The 27166-nt window shown below is 46.7% G+C and overlaps 1 protein-coding gene across 5 annotated transcripts in view; it reads right to left on the reverse strand.

Annotated features, from left to right (window-relative positions):
- Positions 1–27166, reverse strand: part of LOC147014838 (sodium- and chloride-dependent creatine transporter 1-like) — a 121864-nt gene that overhangs the window by 66898 nt on the left and 27800 nt on the right. For 2 of the 5 annotated variants that reach the window (XM_085853205.1, XM_085853209.1), the window contains 3 exons: positions 7231–7467; positions 5753–5884; positions 5156–5438 (listed from right to left, as the gene is read on the reverse strand). In XM_085853205.1, the coding sequence (XP_085709331.1) occupies positions 5156–5438; positions 5753–5884; positions 7231–7465 (650 nt within the window). In that variant the 5' untranslated portion in view covers positions 7466–7467. Of the gene's footprint in view, positions 1–5155; positions 5439–5752; positions 5885–7230; positions 7468–25510; positions 25535–26638; positions 26822–27166 lie in introns of those variants that run through there. The other 3 variants (XM_085853206.1, XM_085853204.1, XM_085853207.1) reach the window with 3 other exon arrangements.

Here is a 27166-nt window from a genome sequence, read left to right on the forward strand (position 1 = left end):
GCAACTTGATCTCTCCGACATCCTCCCTAGAATCCAGTCCATACAAGTGCTGAAAAGTGTGGGGGCAAGTACACATCCCTGACGAACTCCAGTAACAACTGGAAATAAGTCAGAGATGGTACCACCACACTTCACAGCACTCTCAGTACCAGAGTAGAGTTCAGACATCAGATCGATCAGTTTTGGTGGCACTCCACGAAGACCAAGAATCCTCCAGAGGACATCCCGATTCACTGAATCGAACGCTTTACAGAGATCAACATAGGCTGCAAGCAGCCCCTGCCGAAACTCCCGTCTGCGTTCGGTGAGGACACGAAGTGCAAGGATGCGGTCAATCGTTGACCTCTTTGGTGTAAAGCCTGACTGCTCTGGACGCTGGTGCTCAAGCAGATGGTGGCGAACCCTATCAAGAATTATCCGAGCAAAGACCTTGCCCGGCACTGAGAGCAGTGTCACCCCTCGGTAGTTGTTGCAGTCTTGGCGATCACCCTTCCCTTTCCAGAGAGGGACAACAAGGCCCCTCTTCCAGTCAGTTGGGATGATGCCTGTGTTCCAGGCAGAGCACAAAACTGCATGCAACGACACGAGTGCAGCATTTCCACCAGCCTTGAGAAGTTCGGCATGGATGCCACAGATCCCTGGAGCTTTGCCCCGTTTCAACTGGTTCACCGCAGCCCGTGTTTCCACAAGCGAAGGTGGACCACAGTTGATTCGAGGGTCAGCAACAGGGATTCTAACACCCTTGACGTCCAACTCGACAGTTGGGGGATCTGCCTGGTACAACCGCTCAAAGTAACCGGCCCAGCGGGCCTTCACTTCAGACTCCTCTGTCAAGAGCCTACCACTCTCTGCTCGAACTGTAGTGCTCCGAGGGATGGGCTTGGATGAACGTAATGCGCGAATTCCCCTGTAAGCGGGACGAGAATCACCTGTCCACAGGTGATGCTCTACCCCCTCACAGATTCCTTGCACATAGGCCTCCTTGTCCACCCTCAGTGCACGTACAGTTTTACGCCTCAGCTCCCTGAACAGCTCAGCTCTGCCATTCAGCCTGGCCCTGCCACTCTGGTCAATGGTATCCAGTGTCCCTTGAGAGATAAAATTCTTCTTTGCCCTGCGGTCAGCTCCAAGGCATCCACCGGCAACATCAAGGACGGTGGTCTTGAAGGCGCTCCACAACTCTTCAGAACCCCCCAAAGCACCTAGACCCCCCAAGTGTCCACTCAGCCTGTTCGCAAACTCCTCAGCTACTCTCTCTCATCCCTGAGCTTGGCAACATCCAGCCTCGGCTGGGATGGTACCATTCTCCAGGATTTAAGGTGCAGCTTTAGAGTTGCTACAACAAGCCTGTGGTCAGTATTGAGGAACTGAGCACTCCGGTAGACCCTGCAGTTCTGGATCATCCTCCAACGACCGTCAATGAGGACATGGTCAATCTCCTTTGCCACACCGCCAGCGTTGGAATACCAAGTCCAGCGATGAGCTTGTGGGCGCTGAAACCATGAACCAGCCACCCTAAGTCCATGACTTCTTGCAAAGTCAAGGAACTTAGTGCCATTCTGGTTCATAGTTCCTGACCCATGGGGACCAACACACACCTCATAACCGTCCCTATCAGTTCCATTCGATGCATTGAAATCCCCCAAGACTAGAAGTGTATCTCGTCTGGGGCACTGATTAACCACAGACTCGAGTGTGGCGTAGAATGTGTTCTTCACGGTGAGATCACTCGCCTCAGTAGGAGCATAAACAGAGACCAGGGAAATGACACCTAAGGAGTGACGAATCCTTAATCTCATAATACGCTCGTTGACTGGTGTTACCTCAATTATCATTGGGGTCAGCTTATTGGACACAGCTACAGCAACTTCTTGGGTATGGTAACCATCAGAGCGACCAGACCAATTGTAGGTGTAACCACCCACCATTATCTCGCCGCAATCCGGTCTCCGAACCTCAGAGAGAGCTGCAATCCCGATGTCCAAACGCTTGAGCTCAGATGATAACAGAGACAGGTGATCATCCTCTCTTAGGGATAGGACATTCCAGGCACCCACCCGAAGGGACCGCCTCAGGTTAACCCAAGGAGACCGCCGTCTGGTGGACGACACCTCAGCACCACTCCGACACACTCTCCCGCAGTGTGGATGACTTAAAGTATAAACTCCATGGGCCGAATTTTCGAAAGGTGTTTAAGAGTTAGACGCGTGTGGAATCGCTAATCGTGTGATGATCACATGTTCAAAGTTAATCGCCAGTCATCGAAGAGTGTTAATCTAATGCGGATGAAAACCTAATAGCAAGCATTGAAATAACAAAGAAACTTGGACACGTCGACGAGGGCGTGTTTTACGAGTGTGTTTTCGGGCTTGAAGCAAGCATTGCATAGCTTATAATTGGTAGTTTACATTGGACAGTGAATATGGATGTGTTAGGAGTACTTGAATTAGAAGAGGAGGTAGAAGAGGATAGGAATAGGGCTGTTCACCGACACAAATTGAGGATTTTTGAGGAAAGATGCAATCCTCTGGAGAAGGATGACAATATCAAATTTGTCTAGATTCTCCTGTCTTGGATCGTTCCTTGGTGAACTTTGATTACTTTGATTAAACCCATTCGTTGCTCTAATGAAAAATTGTCCCCTCTTTTCTTTCCTGATATGTTGCCATCATTGGAACACACAAATTGAGGACCACGAGGCCAATGCGGAGTCGTTTCGGTAAAATGGTTAGGTGACCTGTAATATTGTTACGGATTTGGAAGCCATTTGCACACAAACAGACAGCAGTCCCTAAGCGTAGTTATTTTGATAAGTATGTGTTTATAGTTAGGGTCCCCTACCTGTGTCTAATGGGAATTACATGTGTGCGCTGCGAGTTACTTTTTTAGTCAGGGTTTTGCAATACAAATCGAGCCTCCAGCTAACCGAAACCATCACTCCTTCACTTCGCACATCGCGCCATTACACACGCGTGTCCAGCCACGTACGTGGGCGGAGATTTCCATCGCCTCAGATCGAGACTCCACCCAGAAAGGCAGGGGTGTGCCCCTTGTCCAATCACGCACAGAGGGCGACTTTCCCACGACACCCCGGCCAATGAGGGTTGAAATTGCCACAGAGGGCGACTTTCCCACGACCAATGAGGGTTGAGATGCCTCAGATGGCGATTTTCTCACCCTGCACAATAAATGAATAAAGGAACGCCAGGCTCCGGAGCGCTGGTCTTGGGGGAATGCGGGTCTTGGTGCTGGCTGGTTCATCTGGTCCTGGGTCATCATCATCTCTGGTCTTCTCCTTGGTCTTGGTTCGTTGGTGCGTGGCTGATTGGAGAGCGCGATCCCTGGTGCTTGGTGCGGTGATGAAGGTGTGGGTTCGAGTCCCCTCCCCCCCCCCCTCCGAGCCAGCTTGTCTCGACCAGACCGCACGAGGCGGAAAGGTGCCCAACCGGCCCCATTTATTGTGTGTGTGTGTGTGTGTGTGTGTGTGTGTGTGTGTGTGTGTGTGTGTGTGTGTGTGTGTGTGTGTGTGTGTGTCGGTGGCACCCTTCCTGTAAGTAGAAACTGTTAAGTGCCTGTGTTCATTGTAAATTGCATTTCTGATAGTCGGTTTAACTCTGTTCTTTTTGTGCTCCCCTCTGCCCCAGTATAAATAAACCCCCCAATTGTTTAATGTACCAGCTCGTTGTTGTGCTTTCTATTATTGACCGAGCATGGTTTGTGCTTGAGAACCAGTAAGCCGATTGGGCTGCAAGTTGTCGTTTGGACCGACGAACTTTGGTAATTCCGCTCAGTTACACCAAACCGAGGTCGCTAGAGCGACCGGCTGTTTAGGCACACACAAGTAATCGGCTATTTTGGCACACATAACTAATCGGCTGTTTCGATGCACACAACTAATTGGCTGTTTAGGCACACACAAATAATCAGCTGTTTCGATGCACACAACGAATCGGCTGTTTAGGCACACACACATCAAATCAGCTGTTTCGGTACACACAACTAATCGGCTGTTTTGGCACACACAACTAATCGGCTGTTAAGATGCACTCAACTAATCGGCTGTTTAGATACACACAACTAATCGGCTGTTTATCTCCCTTCATAAATTGCAGTTTAGATGGGCATAGCTGTGTGTTGAACAATGTTTTTGTCAGCGTTTAAGGGTTCGGCGTGTGTTAGCAAGATGCTCACTAAATGTCTTTCGTACATTTGGCTCATCTGTTTAATACAACACAAATCTTCCAAAAAACAACCAGATACAAACCTTTTAACTTATAAAGTACCTGCCACTCATTTGTGGAGGATTTCACATCCAATAACGTTGATTAAACTTTTGGCCAACATCATGAAAATACATAACTGACCAACCCAAAATAGCTGTTTTGTAATTCTGCTTCTTATTCTTATTCTTTTCCTCAGAGAGCCAAACTCTAAATTGGTTTAAGCTCAGGAATTTGTTTATACACGGATCTACTGCAATCTTTTGTGGGAAGATCCATGACTCGTCTAAATTTTTATAAATTTTAAAGATTCGACAAAACGTAAGCAAAAACGTATCTCCATGCACAGTAATGGGGATAGAAACGAGAGTGGGTGTGACCGTGCCTGCAAATCAACATTGTGGGATGCGGCCACAGCAAAATGTGCCAATCATACCAAAATGGGTGTGGTTAATGGTGTAATCTATCTACGATAAATGGATGAGTTGTGTGTGTGTGCGTGCGTGTCGTGTGTGTGTGTGTGTGTGTGTGTGTGTGTGTGTGTGTGTGTGTGTGTGTGTGTGTGTGTGTGTGTGTGTGTGTGTGTATGAGTGTGAAGCATGTTTTTGTGGAGTTCAACTGGAGCTTTCTGATGTGGTTTGTGATACACCCAAATGATCGTCATGATCATCTACATCTTTCTTTGAACCATTATATATTCAACGAAAGATGTAGGGATGGTTTCATGTGATAATCTCTTGTGACCATCCCTACCTTGCTTACATACTTTTTGGCATATCATCCCGACATCCTTTTACATTTTGAAATAAAAGTTTGTTTTTTTTAATTACTTATGAACTATACAGTGGACTGGTCAATAAGCCAGTTTTAGCATTTTGGAAGCCATTCAGTATAACTGGCTATAGTGAAACCATTTGATCCTTTCAATGACTTACTCCCAGTACTGTAAGATGGAGGAGGAGGAGGAGGAGGAGCTGTTAGTGTTGCCACAGTTTCTGTTGGATATGTTGAAGAGAGTGGAGTTGAAGTGGCCAAATGACGAGTTGAGACAGCCGACCTGCTTCCGGCACGATGCAGAGTTCCACACGTGGCCACAAGAGGCCCACGGGAGTTCTTCCAGGGTGAAGCTTTGAACCAGGTAGTAGATAGCCCAGGCCAAGATGATTGTATAGTAAATATTGCTGTAGAAAACCACCACGATGCTGGAGTAGCCAATGCCTGAAGAGGTTCCACAATGCAAATCATGTCCAATAACCCACAATACAATATGGCAGACAGACTTTAAGAGACGTTTAAGACAGCTTCATGATTAATCCCACTACTCAGCAATTTGACACTCCCAATTAAAAATATAATCCATGCATTATCATAATCTTCACTTTGCTAAATGTTGTGACCTATGCTGCCACTCTCATGAAACCTTATGGAGTAGTTTCTGATCATCTTGGGGGTTTTTTTTTTTAACTTCCTCTTAACAATTACAAAGGAAAACTCATCAGCATCGTAAATCAGGAAATGGAGCCGAGTCCTACCGATGAACAAAGGAGTGATGTTCCATGCCCCAATGCCTCCTTGTTTCATAAATTGTCCAAGAGCGACTTCCATCATATAGCAAGGAATTCCCGCCAACAACAAGGTCAGTAAATAAGGAATCAGGAAAACACCTGCAAAGGTATGGGGAACAAGTTTTAGATTAACAGCACATTGATTCAGGTACAGGAAAAATACCTTTGCCAGTGTTTGTAATTTGGCAATCTTTGCACGGTCATTCGTTTTTTTTACTCCCACACCTAGTGCACGTTATAAACTACCAAGTCAGAGAGTGTTACCCCCTTCATACTACATGTACGTGGGTTGAGAGTGTTATTCCCCCTTTGCACTTCCCGTAGGTGGGGTGGATTGAGAATGTTACCCACTTCCCACTCCCCTTGGGTGGGGTGGGTTGAGTGTATTATCTCCTTCCCACTCCCCGTGGGTGGGGTGGGTTGAGTGTTACCCCCCTCACCCCCCCTTCCAATAACCCTGGGTGGGGTGGGTTGAGAGTGATGATGCTTTGCCGTGGCATTCCTGTGTAGTGAGAGACATTCTCAATGCCAAATGTGGTCTTGTTATCTTGAAGCGCAAAGAATGTGATGATAATGGTGAGAATGTAATGGAAACGATACAGGTTCTGTGAGCTTTGCATTGGAGGAGGGTGGAGGTTCACACTTCAACCCTATCAAGGTGTGGTTTTGGGATTTATGATGGTGGGGAATATGACTGACCTCCATGTTGTAATGGTTTGTTCATTTTACAACAAATTGGAATGCTCATTTGTGGTGTTTGCTTGTTTTTGTTTGGTCAGGTTTCTCCATCAAACGCGATCAGTTATGAAGTTCACTCAAACCAAGGTAAGCATAAATGGTTTGGTACAAGTGTAGAGGCATGAAGAGGACAGGGAAATCCATCCAAATCCATTGGGATCATACTCTGTGCAGAGCGTTGGTGCTGCCGAAACAGTCTCCTTGGCTATTGGGCACAATCCTGGACTCCGACACAGACAGGGAAATGAGAGGGAAGAAAGTCCAAAACAATGATAGATTTTGTGATTGTGATTTTATTACAACTTATTTTTGAAAAGTGGAAGTTTTTTTCTGAAATGGTCGAAATTGAACAATTATAAATATATATAAAAAAAGCAACTAAAATACTGGGTGCAATGTCTTGTTCTGCTGCTGCCATGCTTTTTACACAATTATAACAGAAAAAAATGTTTGTTGGTTTTTCCTGTAAGAGTTGTACCCCACCATTATGTTACTCCGCAGTAATGTGAAACCCCAGATTACAATGTAAAGCATCAAAAAGGGAGGAAGGGGGGGGGAGTCAGCTGGGTAAGCCCCCTCTCTACGAGGTCGACGATGCAGAAGCATGGGAAGAATGATAGTGAGCACAGATGCAAAATAAATATATTTTAAAGTGCAGGAACGAAATTGATGAGTTCTTCAGTTTAGCCGCCACCCCAACCACATACCTCCACCGTTAATGTAGCACAGGTAAGGAAAGCGCCACACGTTTCCAAGACCCACGGAATAACCGATGCAGGATAGCATGAAGTGCAGTTGGCTGCTCCACTGCTGACGTTTGGGCAGCTCCTCGTCTGTATCTCCTTCATTTTCAGACCTCAATACTGACACGTCTTCCCAACTTCCACAGAGGGTGTTCTGCATCTCCACATCTCTGGGAGTCTTTTCACCTGTCTCTGACATTGCTTGTTCAAGAATAGACGAGTATTAATGGAAAGAATGGAGAAAAAAAAAAATACAAAACAGTATCTTCATTGTTTCAAGAAATAAAGAAACATTTGTCCTTTAAATAACATCAATCATATCATCCTCCATCAGTCAGTGATCTTAGTCCTCTTGTGGGTATGACATCAAGATATCTTCCATCCAGGTGTAAGGGAAGCATTTCAGAAACGCAGGCCAAATAGGTACTCTGGGAGTATACAATGAGTTGAGGATGTCGTTGCAAGATAAAGGTTGATGAGGTGGAAAAAATATTTAGTGGGTACACCAAGCTGTGCCACAACATCATGCTGGGGGAAATCTTGAATATTTCAGAAAGGTTTTAACATTTCACTTTTGGAGATTTACTGTACTTTGGACATTTTGGCAAGTGCCCCCTTTCCCCTCCATCTTATCCCTCCCCTGTACACCAAAGCTTTTATCAACAGATCCAAATGACTGGCTGGACTTTTATAGTCAATTTGAGGCCAAAACTATGGAAATCTGCATTTTCATGGAAAAATTACAACCCTGGTGGTGTTTATCCCAAAACTAAGGAACCGCTGAAGATGAACTCCCAAGAGGCCGAACAGTGGTGTCATGTTTGATTAATTTGACCGCGTGGCAGTGAGTACGAGCGTATGGTTTTACAGGGAATTTGATTATGCTGGAGGATGAGACCACAGCTCAAGATACTCAACAAATAGCTTTTAAACCGACAGGTTTAATAAATAATGGGGATGGGAGAACAGAAGGCGAAAATTACAATACAAATGCAGCGACTACCGAATGGCACACTTAACCAGACTGTAACAGTTCACGACTATTCTAACGTTAATCTTATGATGGGGAGACTTGGTGGGGAACACAGGGCACACAGGAGATTTGACAAAAGTGTGAGTGTGCATGCCTAGTCTTCCCTGTGAAGCGCTGGGAGGCGATTCAGTGAGAATACGAAGTGCGATGATCCATGTAATTCTGTCTTCCTTCTGTTGCGTTGGTCTGGAGATGCCAAAGTGAGGCACGGCTTCAGACCCCTGTCCTGGTGTGGTGTTGCCCTTCGTCCTCCCTCGCTCTGGTGAAAACTCTCTGGTTTTCCTCCGTGCTGGGCTGTCAGACTCTATAGCCGGGAGGCAATCCTGGCTTGGCTGTGCTCAGTGGCTCTGCTCCTGGTGTTCATGAACATTGACCGTTGGTGGGTCCCACATTGACTGTGTACTGTGCGATGGCAATCCCGGGCTGATTGTCCCTGGGTATGAACGTCCCTGCGTTTTATAGACATAACCTCAGCCCCGTGCTGAGGAGGTCTCATGCATGTGCTCTTGCAGCACTGGGAATGCACACTTTGACAGATTGACAGCCATTAAAAACACCATGTCCGAGAGTTTTAACAAACTCACATGAATCCTCCATGTTTCCCAAATGTGTGTGAGAGGCTAGAAATAGCACATGTGGATTATGCCATGTTAAAGTGTGGTTAAATGACAATGGGGGGGGGATTTAAGATTTACACAGATGGAAGATGGGGAGAAGGGGCAGACATGATGGTAAGACTGAAAGGGAAGCTTTCCAGACATCTGATTCTGGTCGATGATAATTGGGTTTCCAAACACTTACACTTACACAATTAACTCCTCATTAACACCTGTCATTTTCATACATCTATATTAATATTTCGGCACGCCCCTTTTTTTGTTCCACCATCAGATTTTTGTTACTGCATGAAATTAAACGAGCTTTGACATATATAGTAATGATATTATTGTCTTCCTTAAGAGGCCCCTCAAAATTCGTTTTGATGATTATGGTAGTTTAACAGTTCAAAAACTCCATTTGCAAAATGGGAGGAGTTTTTGCACAAAAAATAAATTAAAATATTTCCCATTTTTTAGAGGACCACCAAGATGAGTTTGGCTCATAAAATCACGCTCCATTTGGGGAGAAAACAGTTGAGTTCATACCTGACGAATTTGCACTTTCCATGTGCCGAAGTTTCTTCACAAAACCATGACTTTCTGACTAAGTACAAAGTATTTCTTTGCTTTTTTTATACATGGTTGCCGTTTTGAAATTTTCATCGACCGATACTCGCTGCCCAGCCGGACCAACTGCCAACAAAGTATCGCCCGGTCAGTTACGGTTAAACCCAAAATCATGATCATCGTTTTAGTGTGGAGGTGAGTACTGACGGTGTACTTGGGTCTTTTCCGGGTGGGTGCGGGATTGAGCACGTGCACATAAAAATCTGGCAACCCAACTTGAATTGAACAACAATGGCCGCTTGATCCTTGAAATTTGAACCGACAGAAATAGCCTTCGAGCCTTCAGTGCTTCAGTGAGCCTTGAGTCTATCGCTCTGTAAAAGTACTTCTTCAACCGTCTCACAAGTAAGAGTTCGATCGTGATGGCAGATGCCAATAATAACAAGGAATATAAAGACTCCTCAAGTCACTCCTCTGATGAAAATTCTGTTGCAAGCATCCCCCCAAGTCCACGCCCGAGCCTTGATCCGAACAGTGATATTGAACATCCTCATAAATCAATGGATAAAAATGATGTAATATATTGTTTAAAATACATTCATGCAATCTGTCTTTTACCATATGTTGCCAGTGATGCCTGTCGAAGACGGGCACCTTTACTAGTATATATATATATATATATATATATATATATATATATATATATATATATATATATATATATATATATGTATATAGATATACATATATAAATATTTTTTTAGGGTGGGGGGAGGTAGATATTAACGAAGGAACAGATAGAAATGTAGAGAGTACAAAAGAAATGTCCATGTCCAAGTAGTTAGCCCATTTTGATGTGATTAAGTAGGGAAACATAGTTTAAGAATTGTCTTGTTTGAATGTGCACCATGCAGGAGGTGGTGCATTGTCATAAATAGTTTTGTATTTAGGTCAGGAATCATATGTGCAACCTCTTGTAATATCCCCTTGAGTGAGGCACTGAGGTGAGGCCGAAGCGAAGAGAGAGGGGCGGAACTTGGATCTCCTGCTAGGAAGGGCGGAACTTTTTGTCGCCTCCCGGGAGGGCGGAGCCATAGATCACCACCCGGTGTGTGGAGCCATGGATCACCTCCCGAATGACGGAGTTTCGATTTCCTCCCGAGAAGGACGGAGTTTTTTTGTCGCCTCCTGAGGGGTGGAGTTTCATCACCCTCCGGGAAGGGTGGTGTTATCATCACCCCCTTGAAGGATGGAGTATTTGGGACCTCTGGGGAGAGTGGGACTCGTCTCTGGGAAGACATTTTTTTGGTTTGGTGTGAAGGGAGAATTGGGTTTGGCACCAGAAGAGTTGGAGTTTTGTACACCAGAGGAGAAGTGACTTGGTGGGTGGCTCCCCATTTTGTTGTGCCTGCCTGGCACTGCTTTGTCGTCCTGAGTCCTCCCTGGTACTGGCCTGTGTGCCTGCTTGTCGTCCTGCTCGTGTCCCTGCTCTGTCATCTGCTCCCCATTTTGTCGTGCCTGCTACCTGTTTGTCGCACTGCTCACTGGTTGCATTGCCTGCATCATCACCTGTTTGTCTCTCCTCATCCACCAGCAACTAAAGCCTCATCCGGTGTTTTTTCTTCTTCCACATCCCCTCACACTGCCTTCTCATTCCCTCCCCTCGCACTGCCTTCCCATTCCCTCCCCTCACACTGTCTTCCCATTCCCTCCCCTCACACTGCCTTCTCAACCCCTCCCCTCACACTGCCTTCCCATTCCCTCCCCTCACACTGCCTTCCCATTCCCTCCCCTCATGCTGTCTTCCCATTCCCTCCCCTCACACTGCCTTCCCATTCCCTCCCCTCACACTGCCTTCCCATTCCCCTCCCCTCACACTGCCTTCCCATTCCCTCTCCTCATGCTGCCTTCCCATTCCCTCCCCTCACACTGTCTTCCCATTCCCTCCCCTCACACTGCCTTCTCAACCCCTCCCCTCACACTGCCTTCCCATTCCCTCCCCTCACACTGCTTTCTCATTCCCTCCCCTCACACTGCCTTCCCATTCCCTCCCCTCACACTGCCTTCTCAACCCCTCCCCTCACACTGCCTTCCCATTCCCTCCCCTCACACTGCTTTCCCATTCCCTCCCCTCACACTGCCTTCCCATTCCCTCCCCTCACACTGCCTTCCCCTTCCTTCCCCCTCACACTGCCTTCCCATTCCCTCCCCTCACACTGCCTTCCCCATTCACTCCCCTCACACTGCCTATTCACCTATTCCTTCCCTTCCCCCTCACACTGCTTTTCCATTCTCTCCCCTCACACTGCCTTCCTCCCTTCCCCTCACGCTATCCTCCTCCCAAACCCCATGCAACTTTCTGGAGGTTGAGGAGAGGAAGGGCTGTCAAAGAATGCAAATGCCTGTTGTTGGCTTTCCGGTTCGGACGGACTTTGACTTTGGACCTTCAGGTCCTGAGTTTGAGCCCCTGTTGGCTGTTGAACTAAATCAGGCGGGGTTGACTCAGCCTGTAATCCTTCTGAGGTTGATTAAATGAGTACCAGTTTACTGGTAATCAGAGCATTGCTTCAGTGGCACAGCCCTGTGCTGCATACAAAGGAAGAGAAGGAGGAGGAATGTGTGAATTGACAAATTAAAGGGGTTTTTTTTCTTTTCATTTTTCCCTCCAGGTGGAACTGCTGCTTGGATCAATTCAGTTTTTACAAAGCAATGAATTGCAAGATCACGGCAGGATAGTTGAGAGGTACGCATGCTCACTCTAAGCTGTCTCTCAGGTCAGGTCAGGTATGGGAGCATGTGCCAGAACAGCACGTCACTGCGTCCACTTTCCGCCGGTACTCCAGGGGCCTCCGTCTGGCCATTCCCCAGGCAGATGCCAGGCCCATCCCCATCTCCTTGAGATGATGGTCAACCTGTTGCAACCATGAGGCACGTGGTCGACCCACTGGCCTCCTCCACTCATGAGACTCCCTCGCTGAGAGAATCTGGTGAGCAGGATCAGAGTCAGGAAGACGAGCCACATGTCCATACAGCCGCAACTGACGCTCACGGACTATGCAGGTAACAAATCTCATCCGAGTCTCTCTCAGCAACCGCTCGTTGGACACAAAATCCGACCAGCGATAGCCAAGGATTCTCCGAAGAGACCTGGTACCAAAGGAATTAAGTCTCCGTCTCAGATCCTTGGTCAGAGTCCAAGTCTCGCACCCATATAGCAAGACTGGAAGTACCAAGGACCTGAAGACTCGGACTTTCGTCCTCCCGCACAGGTACCGGCAGCGCCACACCCCATGATCCAGTGAATCCATGACTCCCCAGGCCCGACCCAGACGTCTATTGACCTCTGACTCGCAGCCAGCAGAGACATGAATATCACTGCCAAGGTAAGTGAATCTCTCCACGACCTCAACATCCTCACCACAAACAGACACAGACAGGACAGCAGCATCCAAGATGTCACCGAAAGCTTGGATCTTAGTTTTGACCCAAGAAACCCGTAATCCCAACGGCTCCGACTCCTCATTCAGCACCTCGAGGGCCCCCAAAAGGATGTCTAAAGTCTCCGCAAAGATGACTGCATCATCTGCAAAGTCAAGGTCCGAGATCTTGACATTCCCAAATGACGCACCACAACTTGATCTCTCCGACATCCTCCCTAGAATCCAGTCCATACAAGTGCTGAAAAGTGTGGGGGCAAGTACACATCCCTGACGAACTCCAGTAACAACTGGAAATAAGTCAGAGATGGTACCACCACACTTCACAGCATTCTCAGTACCAGAGTAGAGTTCAGACATCAGATCGATCAGTTTTGGTGGCACCCCACAAAGACCAAGAATCCTCCAGAGGACATCCCGATTCACTGAATCGAACGCTTTACAGAGATCAACATAGGCTGCAAGCAGCCCCTGCCGAAACTCTCGTCTGCGTTCGGTGAGGACATGAAGTGCAAGGATACGGTCAATCGTTGACCTCTTTGGTGTAAAGCCTGACTGCTCTGGACGCTGGTGCTCAAGCAGATGGTGGCGAACCCTATCGAGAATTATCCGAGCAAAGACCTTGCCCGGCACTGAGAGCAGCGTCACCCCTCGGTAGTTGTTGCAGTCTTGGCGATCACCCTTCCCTTTCCAGAGAGGGACAACAAGGCCCCTCTTCCAGTCAGTTGGGATGATGCCTGTGTTCCAGGCAGAGCACAAAACTGCATGCAACGACACGAGTGCAGCATTTCCACCAGCCTTGAGAAGTTCGGCATGGATGCCACAGATCCCTGGAGCTTTGCCCCGTTTCAACTGGTTCACCGCAGCCCGTGTTTCCACAAGCGTAGGTGGACCACAGTTGATTCGAGGGTCAGCAACAGGGATTGTAACACCCTTGACGTCCAACTCGACAGTTGGGGATCAGCCTGGTACAACCGCTCAAAGTAACCGGCCCAGCGGGCCTTCACTTCAGACTCCTCTGTCAAGAGCCTACCACTCTCTGCTCGAACTGTAGTGCTCCGAGGGATGGGCTTGGATGAACGTAATGCGCGAATTTCCCTGTAAGCGGGACGAGAATCACCTGTCCACAGGTGATGCTCTACCCCCTCACAGATTCCTCGCACATAGGCCTCCTTGTCCACCCTCAGTGCACGTACAGTTTTACGCCTCAGCTCCCTGAACAGCTCAGCTCTGCCATTCAGCCTGGCCCTGCGACTCTGGTCAATGGTATCCAGTGTCCCTTGAGAGACAAAATTCTTCTTTGCCCTGCGGTGAGCTCCAAGGCATTCACCGGCAACATCAAGGACGGTGGTCTTGAAGGTGCTCCACAACTCTTCAGGACACCCCAAAGTACCCAGACCCCCCAAGTGTCCACTCAGCCTGTTCGCAAACTCCTCAGCTACTCTCTCATCCCTGAGCTTGGCAACATCCAGCCTCGGCTGGGATGGTACCATTCTCCAGGATTTAAGGTGCAGCTTTAGAGTTGCTACAACAAGCCTGTGGTCAGTATTGAGTAACTGAGCACTCCGGTAGACCCTGCAGTTCTGGATCATCCTCCAACGACCGTCAATGAGGACATGGTCAATCTCCTTTGCCACACCGCCAGTGTTGGAATACCAAGTCCAGCGATGAGCTTGTGGGCGCTGAAACCATGAACCAGCCACCCTAAGTCCATGACTTCTTGCAAAGTCAAGGAACTTAGTGCTATTCTGGTTCATAGTTCCTGACCCATGGGGACCAACACACACCTCATAACCGTCCCTATCAGTTCCAGTCGATGCATTAAAATCCCCCAAGACTAGAAGTGTATCTCGTCTGGGGCACTGATCAACCACAGACTCGAGTGTGGCGTAGAATGCATCCTTCACGGTGAGATCACTCGCCTCAGTCGGAGCATAAACAGAGACCAGGGAAATGACACCTAAGGAGTGACGAATCCTTAATCTCATAATACGCTCGTTGACCGGTGTTACCTCAATTATCATTGGGGTCAGCTTATTGGACACAGCTACAGCAACTCCTTGGGTATGGTAACCATCAGAGCGACCAGACCAATAGTAGGTGTAACCACCCAGCATTATCTCGCCGCAATCCGGTCTCCGAACCTCAGAGAGAGCTGCAATCCCGATGTCCAAACGCTTGAGCTCAGATGATAACAGAGACAGGTGATCATCCTCTCTTAGGGATAGGACATTCCAGGCACCCACCCGAAGGGACCGCCTCAGGTTAACCCAAGGAGACCGCCGTCTGGTGGACGACACCTCAGCACCACTCCGACACAATCTCCCGCAATCTGACCCAGGGATGTTACCCCGTGGTTTCCCTCCTATCAAAGATTGTGGGTCCCGAAGGCTTTGCCCCAATCCCGTCATCCGGTGAGCTGCCCTGCGAAGGGAAGCTGCACAGGAGGTACTCCCACAGAGTGGGTTTTCAGATTTTTTTGCGTTTTGCGGAATGAAGGTTTTTACGGTGGCCGGAGTGCAAATCCTGCCACCAACCTCCTAATAAGAAGTGACCCAACTGCAGGAGGACGTCCGCAGACACAGTTGGGCACTAGATATGGATGGCCGTTGGCTCACAAGGAGCTCCTCCGCCCTTTGACAGGTTTTGTTTTTAATCCTGCTGGGTGTCCATATCCAAACACCCTCCTCACCAGAAAACCTGGTGGGGGAGACGGTTTAGTCGCCGACAACCCGACCATGGAACAGGTTAGTACAGGTTTACATGGTACCTGTAGCAGGTCACAGATCGAACCTGACCTGACAAGCTGTCTCTCCTGGGTTCAAATCCCAACACAGCTATAAACTGTCATCCTGGTGTTTCACAGGCAGGGTGATTCATCAATGTGTGTGATCTCTTGGATGGATGTTAAACTGGGCGTCACATCTTCCGGAATCCCCCCTCCTCTCCTCTCTCCCTTTCTCCCCTCCACCTCCTTCACCCCTGTCCCACCCCATCTTTCCCTCTTCCTCCTCTTACCCCTCTTACTCCTCTCCCAACCTCCTCTCTCTTCCAGCCTCTCACCCATATCCCACCCCTCTCTCCACCTCCCTTCCCTCCTCTCTTCCTCCCTTCAATCCCCTCCCTCCTCAATCCTTCCCCTCCCTCCTCTCCCACTTCCTCCCCCCCCCCCCCCCCTCTCTATATTCCTGTCAGCGAAGCGACAGGTTGTATTTGGGAGTTCATAATAACGAGCAATTTGCTCCATCACATGTGGATACATACGTATAAATATATAAGCCCTGTTTGACAGTATTTCGCTGGGTGGCCCCAACGATTTATTACTTCTGCCACCGAAGATGGATGGAGGTTATGTTTTCACTCCTGCGGACGGACTGCACCCGTGGAGACGGCCCGGAGATATAAAACAAATGGGAGGTACGTTCTGTGGGGAGAAAAGCGAAAGAGGAGAAAAGCGGGAGAGAGGAAAGCGAGAAAGAAAGCCAGGGAGCGAGAAGAGAACGAGAAGCGGGTGTCTGACCAGCGCCAACAACGAGACAATTCGTCCTTCCCAGTGCTTGAGCAAGCGAGCGTGCGGTGCGCGTGTGGGTGTGAGCAGCGCCACCAACAAGTGAGGCACGGGTCAGTCACCAACAACACCAGGGTCTAAACCCGTGACAGACGATCCCGGTGCTCTCCAGACGTCGACTGGCGTTCAAGGCTATTCGCGAGAGGGTGCACGGCAAGGCTGGGTGCACGGCAAGGCTGGATGCTGGCGATGGACGTGACACGCACGCACACATTTCAGGACATTTTCACTTCACGGATGACTACTTTCTGGTGAGCGAGACAATTCTTCCCTCCTCCTGAATGATCTGTTGGGTACCCTTGTCTGTGTTTAGCTGTAAGTCAACCCCCAATAAGCATCTGCTCTTTGTCTCTTTCCTGGCATTTTTGACAGATTGACAGGGTTGTCAGGTCAGGTTAGATCTGTGACCTGCGACAGGTACCATGGAAACCTGTACTAACCTGTTCCATGGTCGGGTTGTCGGCGACTAAACCGTCTCCCCCACCAGGTTTTCTGGTGAGGAGGGTGTTTGGATATGGACACCCAGCAGGATTAAAAACAAAACCTGTCAAAGGGCGGAGGAGCTCCTTGTGAGCCAACGGCTATCCATATCTAGTGCCCAACTGTGTCTGCGGACGTCCTCCTGCAGTTGGGTTACTTTTTATTAGGAGGTTGGTGGCAGGATTTGCACTCCGGCCACCGTAAAACCCTTCATTCCGCAAAACACACAAACGCAAAAAAATCTGAAAACCCACTCCGTGGGAGTACCTCCTGTGCAGCTTCCCTTCGCAGGACAGCTCACTGGATGACGGGATTGGGGCAAAGGCTTCGGGACCCCCAATCTTTGATGATAGGAGGGAAACCACGGGGTAACCTCACTGGGTCAGATTGCGGGAGAGTGTGTCGGAGTGGTGCTGAGGTGTTGTCCACCAGACGGCGGTCTCCTTGGGTTAACCTGAGGCGGTCCCTTTGGGTGGGTGCCTGGAATGTCCTATCCCTAAGAGAGGATGATCACCTGTCTCTGTTATCATCTGAGCTCAATCGTTTGGACATCGGTATTGCAGCTCTCTCTGAGGTTCGGAGACCGGATTGCGGCGAGATAATGGTGGGTGGTTACACCTACTATTGGTCTGGTCGCTCTGATGTTTACCATACCCAAGGAGTTGCTGTAGCTGTGTCCAATAAGCTGACCCCAATGATAATTGAGGTAACACCAGTCAACGAGCGTATTATGAGATTAAGGATTCGTCACTCCTTAGGTGTCATTTCCCTGGTCTCTGTTTATGCTCCGACTGAGGCAAGTGATCTCATTCTACGCCACGCTCGAGTCTGTGGTTGATCAGTGCCCCAGACGAGATACACTTCTAGTCTTGGGGGATTTCAATGCATCGACTGGAACTGATAGGGATGGTTATGAGGTGTGTGTTGGTCCCCATGGGTCAGGAACTATGAACCAGAATAGCACTAAGTTCCTTGACTTTGCAAGAAGTCATGGACTTAGGGTGGCTGGTTCATGGTTTCAGCACCCACAAGCTCATCGCTGGACTTGGTATTCCAACGCTGGCGGTGTGGCAAAGGAGATTGACCATGTCCTCATTGACGGTCGTTGGAGGATGATCCAGAACTGCAGGGTCTACCGGAGTGCTCAGTTCCTCAATACTGACCACAGGCTTGTTGTAGCAATTCTAAAGCTGCACCTTAAATCCTGGAGAACAGTACCATCCCAGCCTAGGCTGGATGTTGGCAAGCTCAGGGATGAGAGAGCAGCAAAGGAGTTTGTGAACATGCTGAGTGGACACTTGGGGGGTCTGGGTGCTTTGGGGGGTCCTGAAGAGTTGTGGAGTGCCTTCAAGACCACCTTCCTTGATGTTGCCGGTGGATGTCTTGGAACTCACTGCAGGGAAAAGAAGAATTTTGTCTCTAAAGGGACACTGGATACCATTGACCAGAGTGGCAGGGCCAGGCTGAATGGCAGAGCTGAGCTGTTCAGGGAGCTGAGGCGTAAAACTGTACGTGCACTGAGGGTGGACAAGGAGGCCTATGTGCGAGGAATCTGTGAGGGGGTCGAGCATCACCTGTGGACAGGTGATTCTCGTCCCGCTTACAGGGGAATTCGCGCATTGCGTTCATCCAAGCCCATCCCTCGGAGCACTGCAGTTGGAGCAGAGAGTGGTAGGCTCTTGACAGAGGAGTCTGAAGTGAAGGCCCGCTGGGCCGGTTACTTTGAGCGGTTGTACCAGGCTGATCCCCCAGCTGTCGAGTTGGACGTCAAGGGTGTTACATTCCCTGTTGCTGACCCTCGAATCAACTGTGGTCCACCTTCGCTTGTGGAAACACGGGCTGCGGTGAACGGGTTGAAACGGGGCAAAGCTCCAGGGATCTGTGGCATCCATGCTGAACTTCTCAAGGCTGGTGGAAATGCTGCACTCGTGTCGTTGCATGCAGTTTTGTGCTCTGCCTGGAACATAGGCATCATCCCAACTGATTGGAAAAGGGGCCTTGTTGTTCCTCTCTGGAAAGGGAAGGGTGATCGCCAAGACTGCAACAACTACCGAGGGGTGACGCTGCTCTCAGTGCCGGGCAAGGTCTTTGCTCGGATAATTCTTGATAGGGTTCGCCACCATCTGCTTGAGCACCAGCGTCCAGAGCAGTCAGGCTTTACACCAAAGAGGTCAACGATTGACCGTATCCTTGCTCTTCGTGTCCTCACCGAACGCAGACGAGAGTTTCGGCAGGGGCTGCTTGCAGCCTATGTTGATCTCTGTAAAGCGTTCGATTCAGTGAATCGGGATGTCCTCTGGAGGATTCTTGGTCTTCGTGGGGTGCCACCAAAACTGATCGATCTGATGTCTGAACTCTACTCTGGTACTGAGAGTGCTGTGAAGTGTGGTGGTACCATCTCTAACTTATTTCCAGTTGTTACTGGAGTTCGTCAGAGGTGTGTACTGGCCCCCACACTTTTCAGCACTTGTATGGACTGGATTTTAGGGAGGATGTCGGAGAGATCAAGCTGCGGTGCATCGTTTGGGAATGTCAAGATCTCGGACCTTGATTTTGCAGATGATGCAGTCATCTTTGCGGAGACTTTAGATATCCTTTTGGGGGCCCTCGAGGTGCTGAATGAGGAGTCGGAGCCGATGGGATTACGGGTTTCTTGGGTCAAAACTAAGATCCAGGCTTTCGGTGACATCTTGGATGCTGCTGTCCTGTCTGTGTCTGTTTGTGGTGAAGATGTTGAGGTCGTGGAGAGATTCACTTACCTTGGCAGTGATATTCATGTTTCTGCTGGCTGTGAGTCAGAGGTCAATAGACGTCTGGGTCGGGCCTAGGGAGTCATGGATTCACTGGATCATGGGGTGTGGCGCTGCCGGTACCTGTGCGGGAGGACGAAAGTCCTTGGTACTTCTAGACTTGCTCTATGGATGCGAGACTTGGACTCTGACCAAGGATCTGAGACGGAGACTTAATTCCTTTGGTACCAGGTCTCTTCGTAGAATCCTTGGCTATCGCTGGTCGGATTTTGTGTCCAACGAGCGGTTGCTGAGAGAGACTCGGATGAGATTTGTTACCTGCATAGTCCGTGAGTGTCAGTTGCGGCTGTATGGACATGTGGCTCGTTTTCCTGATGCTGATCCTGCTCACCAGATTCTCTCAGCGAGGGAGTCTCATGAGTGGAGGAGGCCAGTGGGCCGACCACATGCCTCGTGGTTGCAGCAGGTTGACCATCATCTCAAGGAGATGGGGATGGGCCTGGCATCTGTCTGGGGGATGGCCAGACGGAGGCCCCTGGAGTACCGGCGGAAAGTGGACGCAGCGACGCGCTGTTCTGGCACATGCTCCCATACCTGACCTGACCTGACATTTTGATTGATTTTGCTTTGAAATTCATTCTTTATTTACCTCAGCAAATAAAAAGTTCTTTTTATTTGCTTATTTTATTACTAATAAATTATTTGTCGATTTCCAACCTGTCCGTGTTTGTCCTTTCCTTCCATTGGTCCAGCATTGTTCGAACCGAGATAGACTGGGAGGTAATTACCACAGATTTGAACAAAAAGTCGGCATGCACCAGCGGTTAAAACGCTCGGCCACCCTAATTAAAATCTAATCGAGATAACATTGGTGCTTTGCCGAGGGCGCGCTCCCCGCTCAGGCAACCACGTGACCTCAAGTTAAACGGAATAATTAGACGATGGGCACTGGAACTCGTGGTTGACTGGGTGGCGTTCGTGGTTCTAAAACAACCCACCATACCACAACGTTAATTGTGAGTGGTGGCCCCAGATCCGGCTCTACCGAGGACAACCGGGGATTTATCCCACTGAGTGACAAGCTGGTATCTTGGTACCCATGGCCGCAACAATATATATATATATATATATATATATATATATATATATATATATATATATATGTATATGTATATGTATATGTATATATATATATATATATATATATATATATATATATATATATATATATATATATATATATATATATATATATATATATATATATATATATATATATATATATATATATATATATATATATATATATATATATATATATATATATATATATATATATATATATATATGTATATATATATATATATATATATATATATATATATATATATATATATATATATATATGTATATATATATATATATGTATATATATATATATATATATATATATATATATATATATATATATATATATATATATATATATATATATATATATATATATATATATATATATATATATATATATATATATATATATATATATATATATATATATATATATATATATATATATACATATATATATATATATATATATATATATATATATATATATATATATATATATATATATATATATATATATATATATATATATATATATGTATATATATATATATATATATATATATATATATATATATATATATATATATATATATATATATATATATATATATATATATATATATCAACTCTCATGCTCTTCCAGCCAAACAAAGCTGCATAAAGCAACCAAGAAAAGCTGCACAAGGTTAGCCATTTGCTCTTCCAAACCTTACTTGGGTTCCTCTCCAGCTGCAGACATTCACAAGTCACATGTACATGAGAATCTAGCATTCTTATCCCAAAGTTAATTGAAGAGGAAACGTTCCAAATTAAATATACTACTTAAATTTAATGCAGGTCCAGGCTCATGGAGGTATAAACAAGTTTGAGGGGGATTCTTTTGACAAAAAGGAAATGGACATTTGATGGATGTACAAACATGATCTGTAAGAAATATCAGGAGGTTATCAGGAATTAAAAAAAACATCATGAATGCACATGGGAGAAGATGATGATGTGAAATGGACATAAAAGATGATGAGATCAATGCACATGGGAGATGATGATGAACTGGAACCTTCAAGCAGTGGAGGGAGAAACATGATTGGACAGACACATGAAGGCTATTCCACAGGTGGGATATTGGGTCAAAGGAATGAAGGTGAGCAGATATCTTGGACTTTGAAAGGAGAGTGTTCCTGGATTGAAAGGAGAGTCTTGGACAAGGAGAGTGTTCCTGGATCATTGCGACCGTCCTGGTAGAAATGAGAAGGAGCAGATGGTTTCAAGGGCAGGGGAGAAAAACCAGAGGAGACACGGCAGAAGATGGAAGGACCACCAAGGAGAAAGCAGTAAGCCCCTGTTTGGCAGTGTTTTACTAGGTGGCCCCAACTATTTGTTACCTCCGCCACCGAAGGTGGGCTGAGATGATGTTTTCATTCCTGTTTGTCTGTGAACATATCTCAAAAAGTTATGAAAGGATTCAGCCAAATCGGGTAGACAGGTTAGGTTCGTGATAAGGACAAACTGGCTAGATTTTTGTGAAGATCTGCATCTGGAAATGATAATTTTTAAAGTGATTCTTCACCATTGAGAGATCGGGCTAAACTAATAGAGAGCACGATATCTCAAAAAGCTGTGCACAGATTCGGATGAAACTTGGTGGATGAGTTGGGTAGTTGACAAGAACAAGCCGATTAGATTGTGGTTACGGTGCGGATGCAGATCTAACCTATCAGTGGGATACAGCTGTTTTTCCAGCCATTTTCCCCTGCTGAGCAGGGGTTAGCGTTTCTTGAGAAAATGTTTTTTTTATGGCTGGATGGATGCCCTTCCTGACACCAACCATTGTCGCCTCTTACGACACACAGGGATATGGTACACCTATTCTAACCGGGGCATACACCGGGACCAGGGCACTGGTACTCATTTCGCCGACCTCGGAAGGATGACAGGCTGAGTCAACCCCCTGGTGTTAATTCAGCAGCCAACGGGGCTCGAACTCAGGACCTTAGGATACCAAGCCAGCCACCCGAACCACTACGCCAACACCAGGCTCCCCTATCAGTGGGATACAAAAGGTAAACTGTTGAGAGGTATGTGCTCTACCAATTGCCGTTGTAGTTTGTACCTTTGTTGAGGTTTTAATATTTCTGTCATCACTCAATGAGTTTATTAGTTATTTGCAAAAGTAGAACATTTTAGGAAATTGCTTTAGCATCGGATCACGGGTGAAGTCACGATTGAATGAAAAATTTGCAATGTCAACTCGTTGAAAGAACCTTTGATTTCAATAAATCCATTTTATGAAAAAAAAACTTCCCAACTCGGCCTCCACTCTGGTTATAAACTAACATCACGGATCAGCATTGAAAATGATGACGTTTGTAAAGTTCCAAGTTTGGACATCTTGCTCAGATTAAAATAGTGAAATCTGACACAGCTTATAGAGTGTCCATGCATGCCACCAGTGATCTGTACACAGTGCGCAGCTTCGTGACTTAAATACAGATATTGTGTCGTTGAAGAGTTTCTTCTCCTCAAAGGCAGGAAAGTGCAAAAACTTTTGAAAAAACAAAAACTTACATTTTAATCTTAAAATTCTCTCCAATATGCACATTATTTGTAATACAACCGAGATCGTAAGAAGGGGTTTAAAATCTCAGAATATCCAGAGGAAAGGGCTGTGTACACATATCCTGGCAGGTCTGAGGAGAGGAGAGAGAGGCTGCTGCGTGTCTGTCAAAAGGATGAGAGATGTCACGGCAGAGAGTGGAGTCATCAGCAAAGAGATAAAGAGGATTTACAGAGAGTCAGAGAGTCATTGATGAAGTTTAGGAAAAATATAGGGCCTTGAACACTGCCTTGGGGTACTCCAGCCTTGACAGGGAAAGGAGATGAAAGAGTTCTGTTGAGAGCCACATGTTGACTGCAACAGTGGAGGAAGTCAGTAATCCAAGAGTGGAGTTTGCCTTGGATTCCATAGGCAGACAGTCTGGGAGAGCATGGCGGGATGCCAGACTGTATCAAAAGCTCGAGATATGTCCAGAGACGGCCCTAATCTCACAACTGATAATGAGGGCCTCCGCCATTGTTGGGAAAGTAGAAGCAGCATGTTCAAGGTAGAGTGACCAGGTCCGAATCTGAATTGATGATCTGAGATGAGGCTGTTGGAGAAAAGGAATGATTTTATGTCAACTGTGATGATGGATTCCATGACCTTGCTGATGATTGGAAATAAGCTAATTGGTCTGTTGTCAAGGGGATCCGTTTTTGCACCTTTTAAAAAATTTAAAGCAGTGATGTTGGCTGATTTCCAAGCAAATGGAAGATGACCTATGGTATATGACAGGGTGAAAAGGACATAAAGAGGAAATGCAAGAGCAGCAGAGCATTTATTATTCGGACATGTGAGCTGATGCTGTCTTGTCCAGTTGCAGAGTCAGAGTTGAAGGTTGCCAGAATCATTTCCACCTTCTCAGTTGTAAAAGACACCGAATTCAGGAGAAGTTGGGTATGATTGGAAAGGATGGGTAAAAAAAAGACAGAGGGATTAGAGACGAGATTTGGAAGCAAACACAGAATTGAGGCATTCGGTCTTTTCATGAGTAGATTCGGCTGTGGTGCCATTTGAAGTGAGGGAAGTTATGGAAGGGGAGCATGCTCCAGAGAAAGGCATGACAAGGCACCACCAGGTTTTGGAGGAAGGAGACAAGTTTGAAAGCTCATTCTTGAGATTGGACAGATGTTGTTTTTGGCCTCTCCTGAGAGTACACACACTTGTTGGGAGCTTTGTGGAATGATCTGCGGTTGCCTTTGGTTGGATTTGCCTGCCAGGTGCAGAATGCAAATTCTTTTGAAGCAACTGCCTCACCCCAGGATTCAGAGTACCAAGGGTAAGAGGGTGGGTAAGATATCTGAAGATGAGATGGGATGAATCTGTGCATAAGACAAAGCAGGATTCTGGGTAAGAATTCCCAACCTGAATTAATATCAGGAGTGGCAGGTATAGGAGACCAGTTATAAAGTGAAAATAACAAATAATAATAATAATAAATTGCCAATATGTGAATAACAGGCCGCGTGTGTAGAACCAGGTCACATTGAATAAACCACGAATACGCGGGGTCCATGAATGTCGAAGCCGCAAATGTCTAGGGTCTACGGTATCCTTTTTTCATGTCTCACTTCATTTTACATCCTTATTGTGAATCACAGAAAGACATACAACAGGTTTGTGAAGTACAACATGATGTCTTTTTATTAAACCTGTCAGCAAAGTGACAGGTAGGCACGGCTCGTCCATACTTGTATAATAATACGCTCGTCACATCTGTCCGTCTGTCAGAATGTAAAATATTGTGAGATGACAGAATCGCATGAGAATGTGAATTAAACATTGTTTCATCGATATTTAATATTAACGATGTATTTATGCATCATGAAGAAGATAATTAATTTCAGATAATTTATTCACACAATTAGCATCCTCACAATCACTCGAGAGTGGCAATTCCACGGAACTGATGGAGACTAAGGATGTCTGGAAGACAACACGGCCTGACTACCGGCGACCGAGAGACAGTGCAACAAGCTGACAGGGAACATCATCTGTTGAAGTCACATTTTACATTACGCAGAAATTCCGCGGGTACCCGCTCGTAAAATTCGATTGTATATATAAGGTGGATTTGAACCTGGGGTCTTCTTCTTTTTCTTGCACACGATGCTCTGTGCAGCTGGCGAGTGTTACAATCCTGGATGGGTCATGGGATACAACTATGATCCCAGCATAATAAACTCGAGGCTCAGAAGGGAATGCTAAACTTGGACAACCTTGCACACCTATTTCCAAAAAAAACAAAACAACGAAGCAGCAAATTCAATGTCACGGAGTTTCTAGGCAGTAATTCCAGTGTGTGGGCACCCAGGTCATGTTGCACATTTTGCTAGGGCAGAGTACCATTTCTTCGGTTCCTTGGAGCACATCCCAGGTTGCCTTGAGGGCTTGCCTCAAAATATTAGCCACCACCCATAAGTGGGGTCCTCCCCCATACCTATGCCTTACATATTTACAGAGATAAGTGAGGTCCTCCCCCATACCTATGCCTTACATATTTACATCAAGATAAGTGAGGTCCTCCCCCATACCTATCTATGCTTTACATATTTACATCGAGATAAGTGAGGTCCTCCCCCATACCAATCTATGCCTTACATATTTACATCGAGATAAGTGAGGTCCTCCCCCATACCTATGCCTTTTATCTTTAAATCGAGATAACTGGAGTCCTTCCCTCAAATCTGAACCTTGGGGACAACTAACTTTTTTCACAACTTAAAACCTTCACTTGCGCACTCAGAGTATAACCACTAGTTTTCAACAAATTTTTACAGTGGTTTAGGAGTGCATACTGAACACACACACACACACACACACACACACACACACACACACACACACACACACACACACACACACACACACACACACACACACACACACACACACACACACACACACACACTTTTTGAATTATCGATTACAAGTGAAATATCTAAATAAGATCCCCTATTACAACAACAGTGAAATATCTTTGTATTCATGGACTTCAAGGCAGTCCTGTTAATGACGTGATAATGTGAAGGTAAAACAGTTTATAAAGGCAGAACAAAGTGAGACCCACCCAGTCGCCCAATTTAATCACGAGGTCTAAAATGAACAGTTTATCATCTGCCGCATACAAGTGATTGAAATAGCAGTTCAAATTAAACGATAACCGTTCACATCCCATTGTGAGACGAAGAAAAAGTAAAACACACACCAACCTTCTCGGCACAGCAAACAAGCCACCAAGGGAGGAATCACTAGTGAGAGGCAAGAGTAAAAGGGTGAGAGGAGGAAAAAGGATAAAACGAGACCGGGAGGGAATTGAGAAGGGGAAATGGGATAGGTGGTGTTGTGAAACTTCCAACGCTATGTCGTCCTGTTTGCTTACGTCTGTCCCTATAAACGTTTGTTTGTTTATCGGGAAAATATGTGAGCACGAGCTGGGTATATATGGGCCCTGGGGGGTGGGGGAGGGGGAGGGGATTGGGACCATACTCTGTGCGGAGCGTTGTGGTTGCCTAAGCAGTCTCCTTGGCTATTGGGTACAATCCTGGACGGGTCGCCACTCCGACGCAGGATACCAGCTTGCTGGCGCTCATTTTACAGACTTCGGAAGGATGACAGGCAGAGTTAACCCCACCTGGTATTAATTCAACGGCTGAGCGGGATTTCAACTCAGGACCCGAGGATCCAAAGCCCACCACCCCAACCATTAAGCCAACACCAAGCATATATGGGTCCT

The sequence above is a fragment of the Eptatretus burgeri genome, chromosome 13, assembly GCF_056783735.1.
Source record: "Eptatretus burgeri isolate ZD-2024b chromosome 13, Ebu_testis_v1, whole genome shotgun sequence".
NCBI classification, from domain to species: Eukaryota; Metazoa; Chordata; class Myxini; order Myxiniformes; family Myxinidae; genus Eptatretus; species Eptatretus burgeri.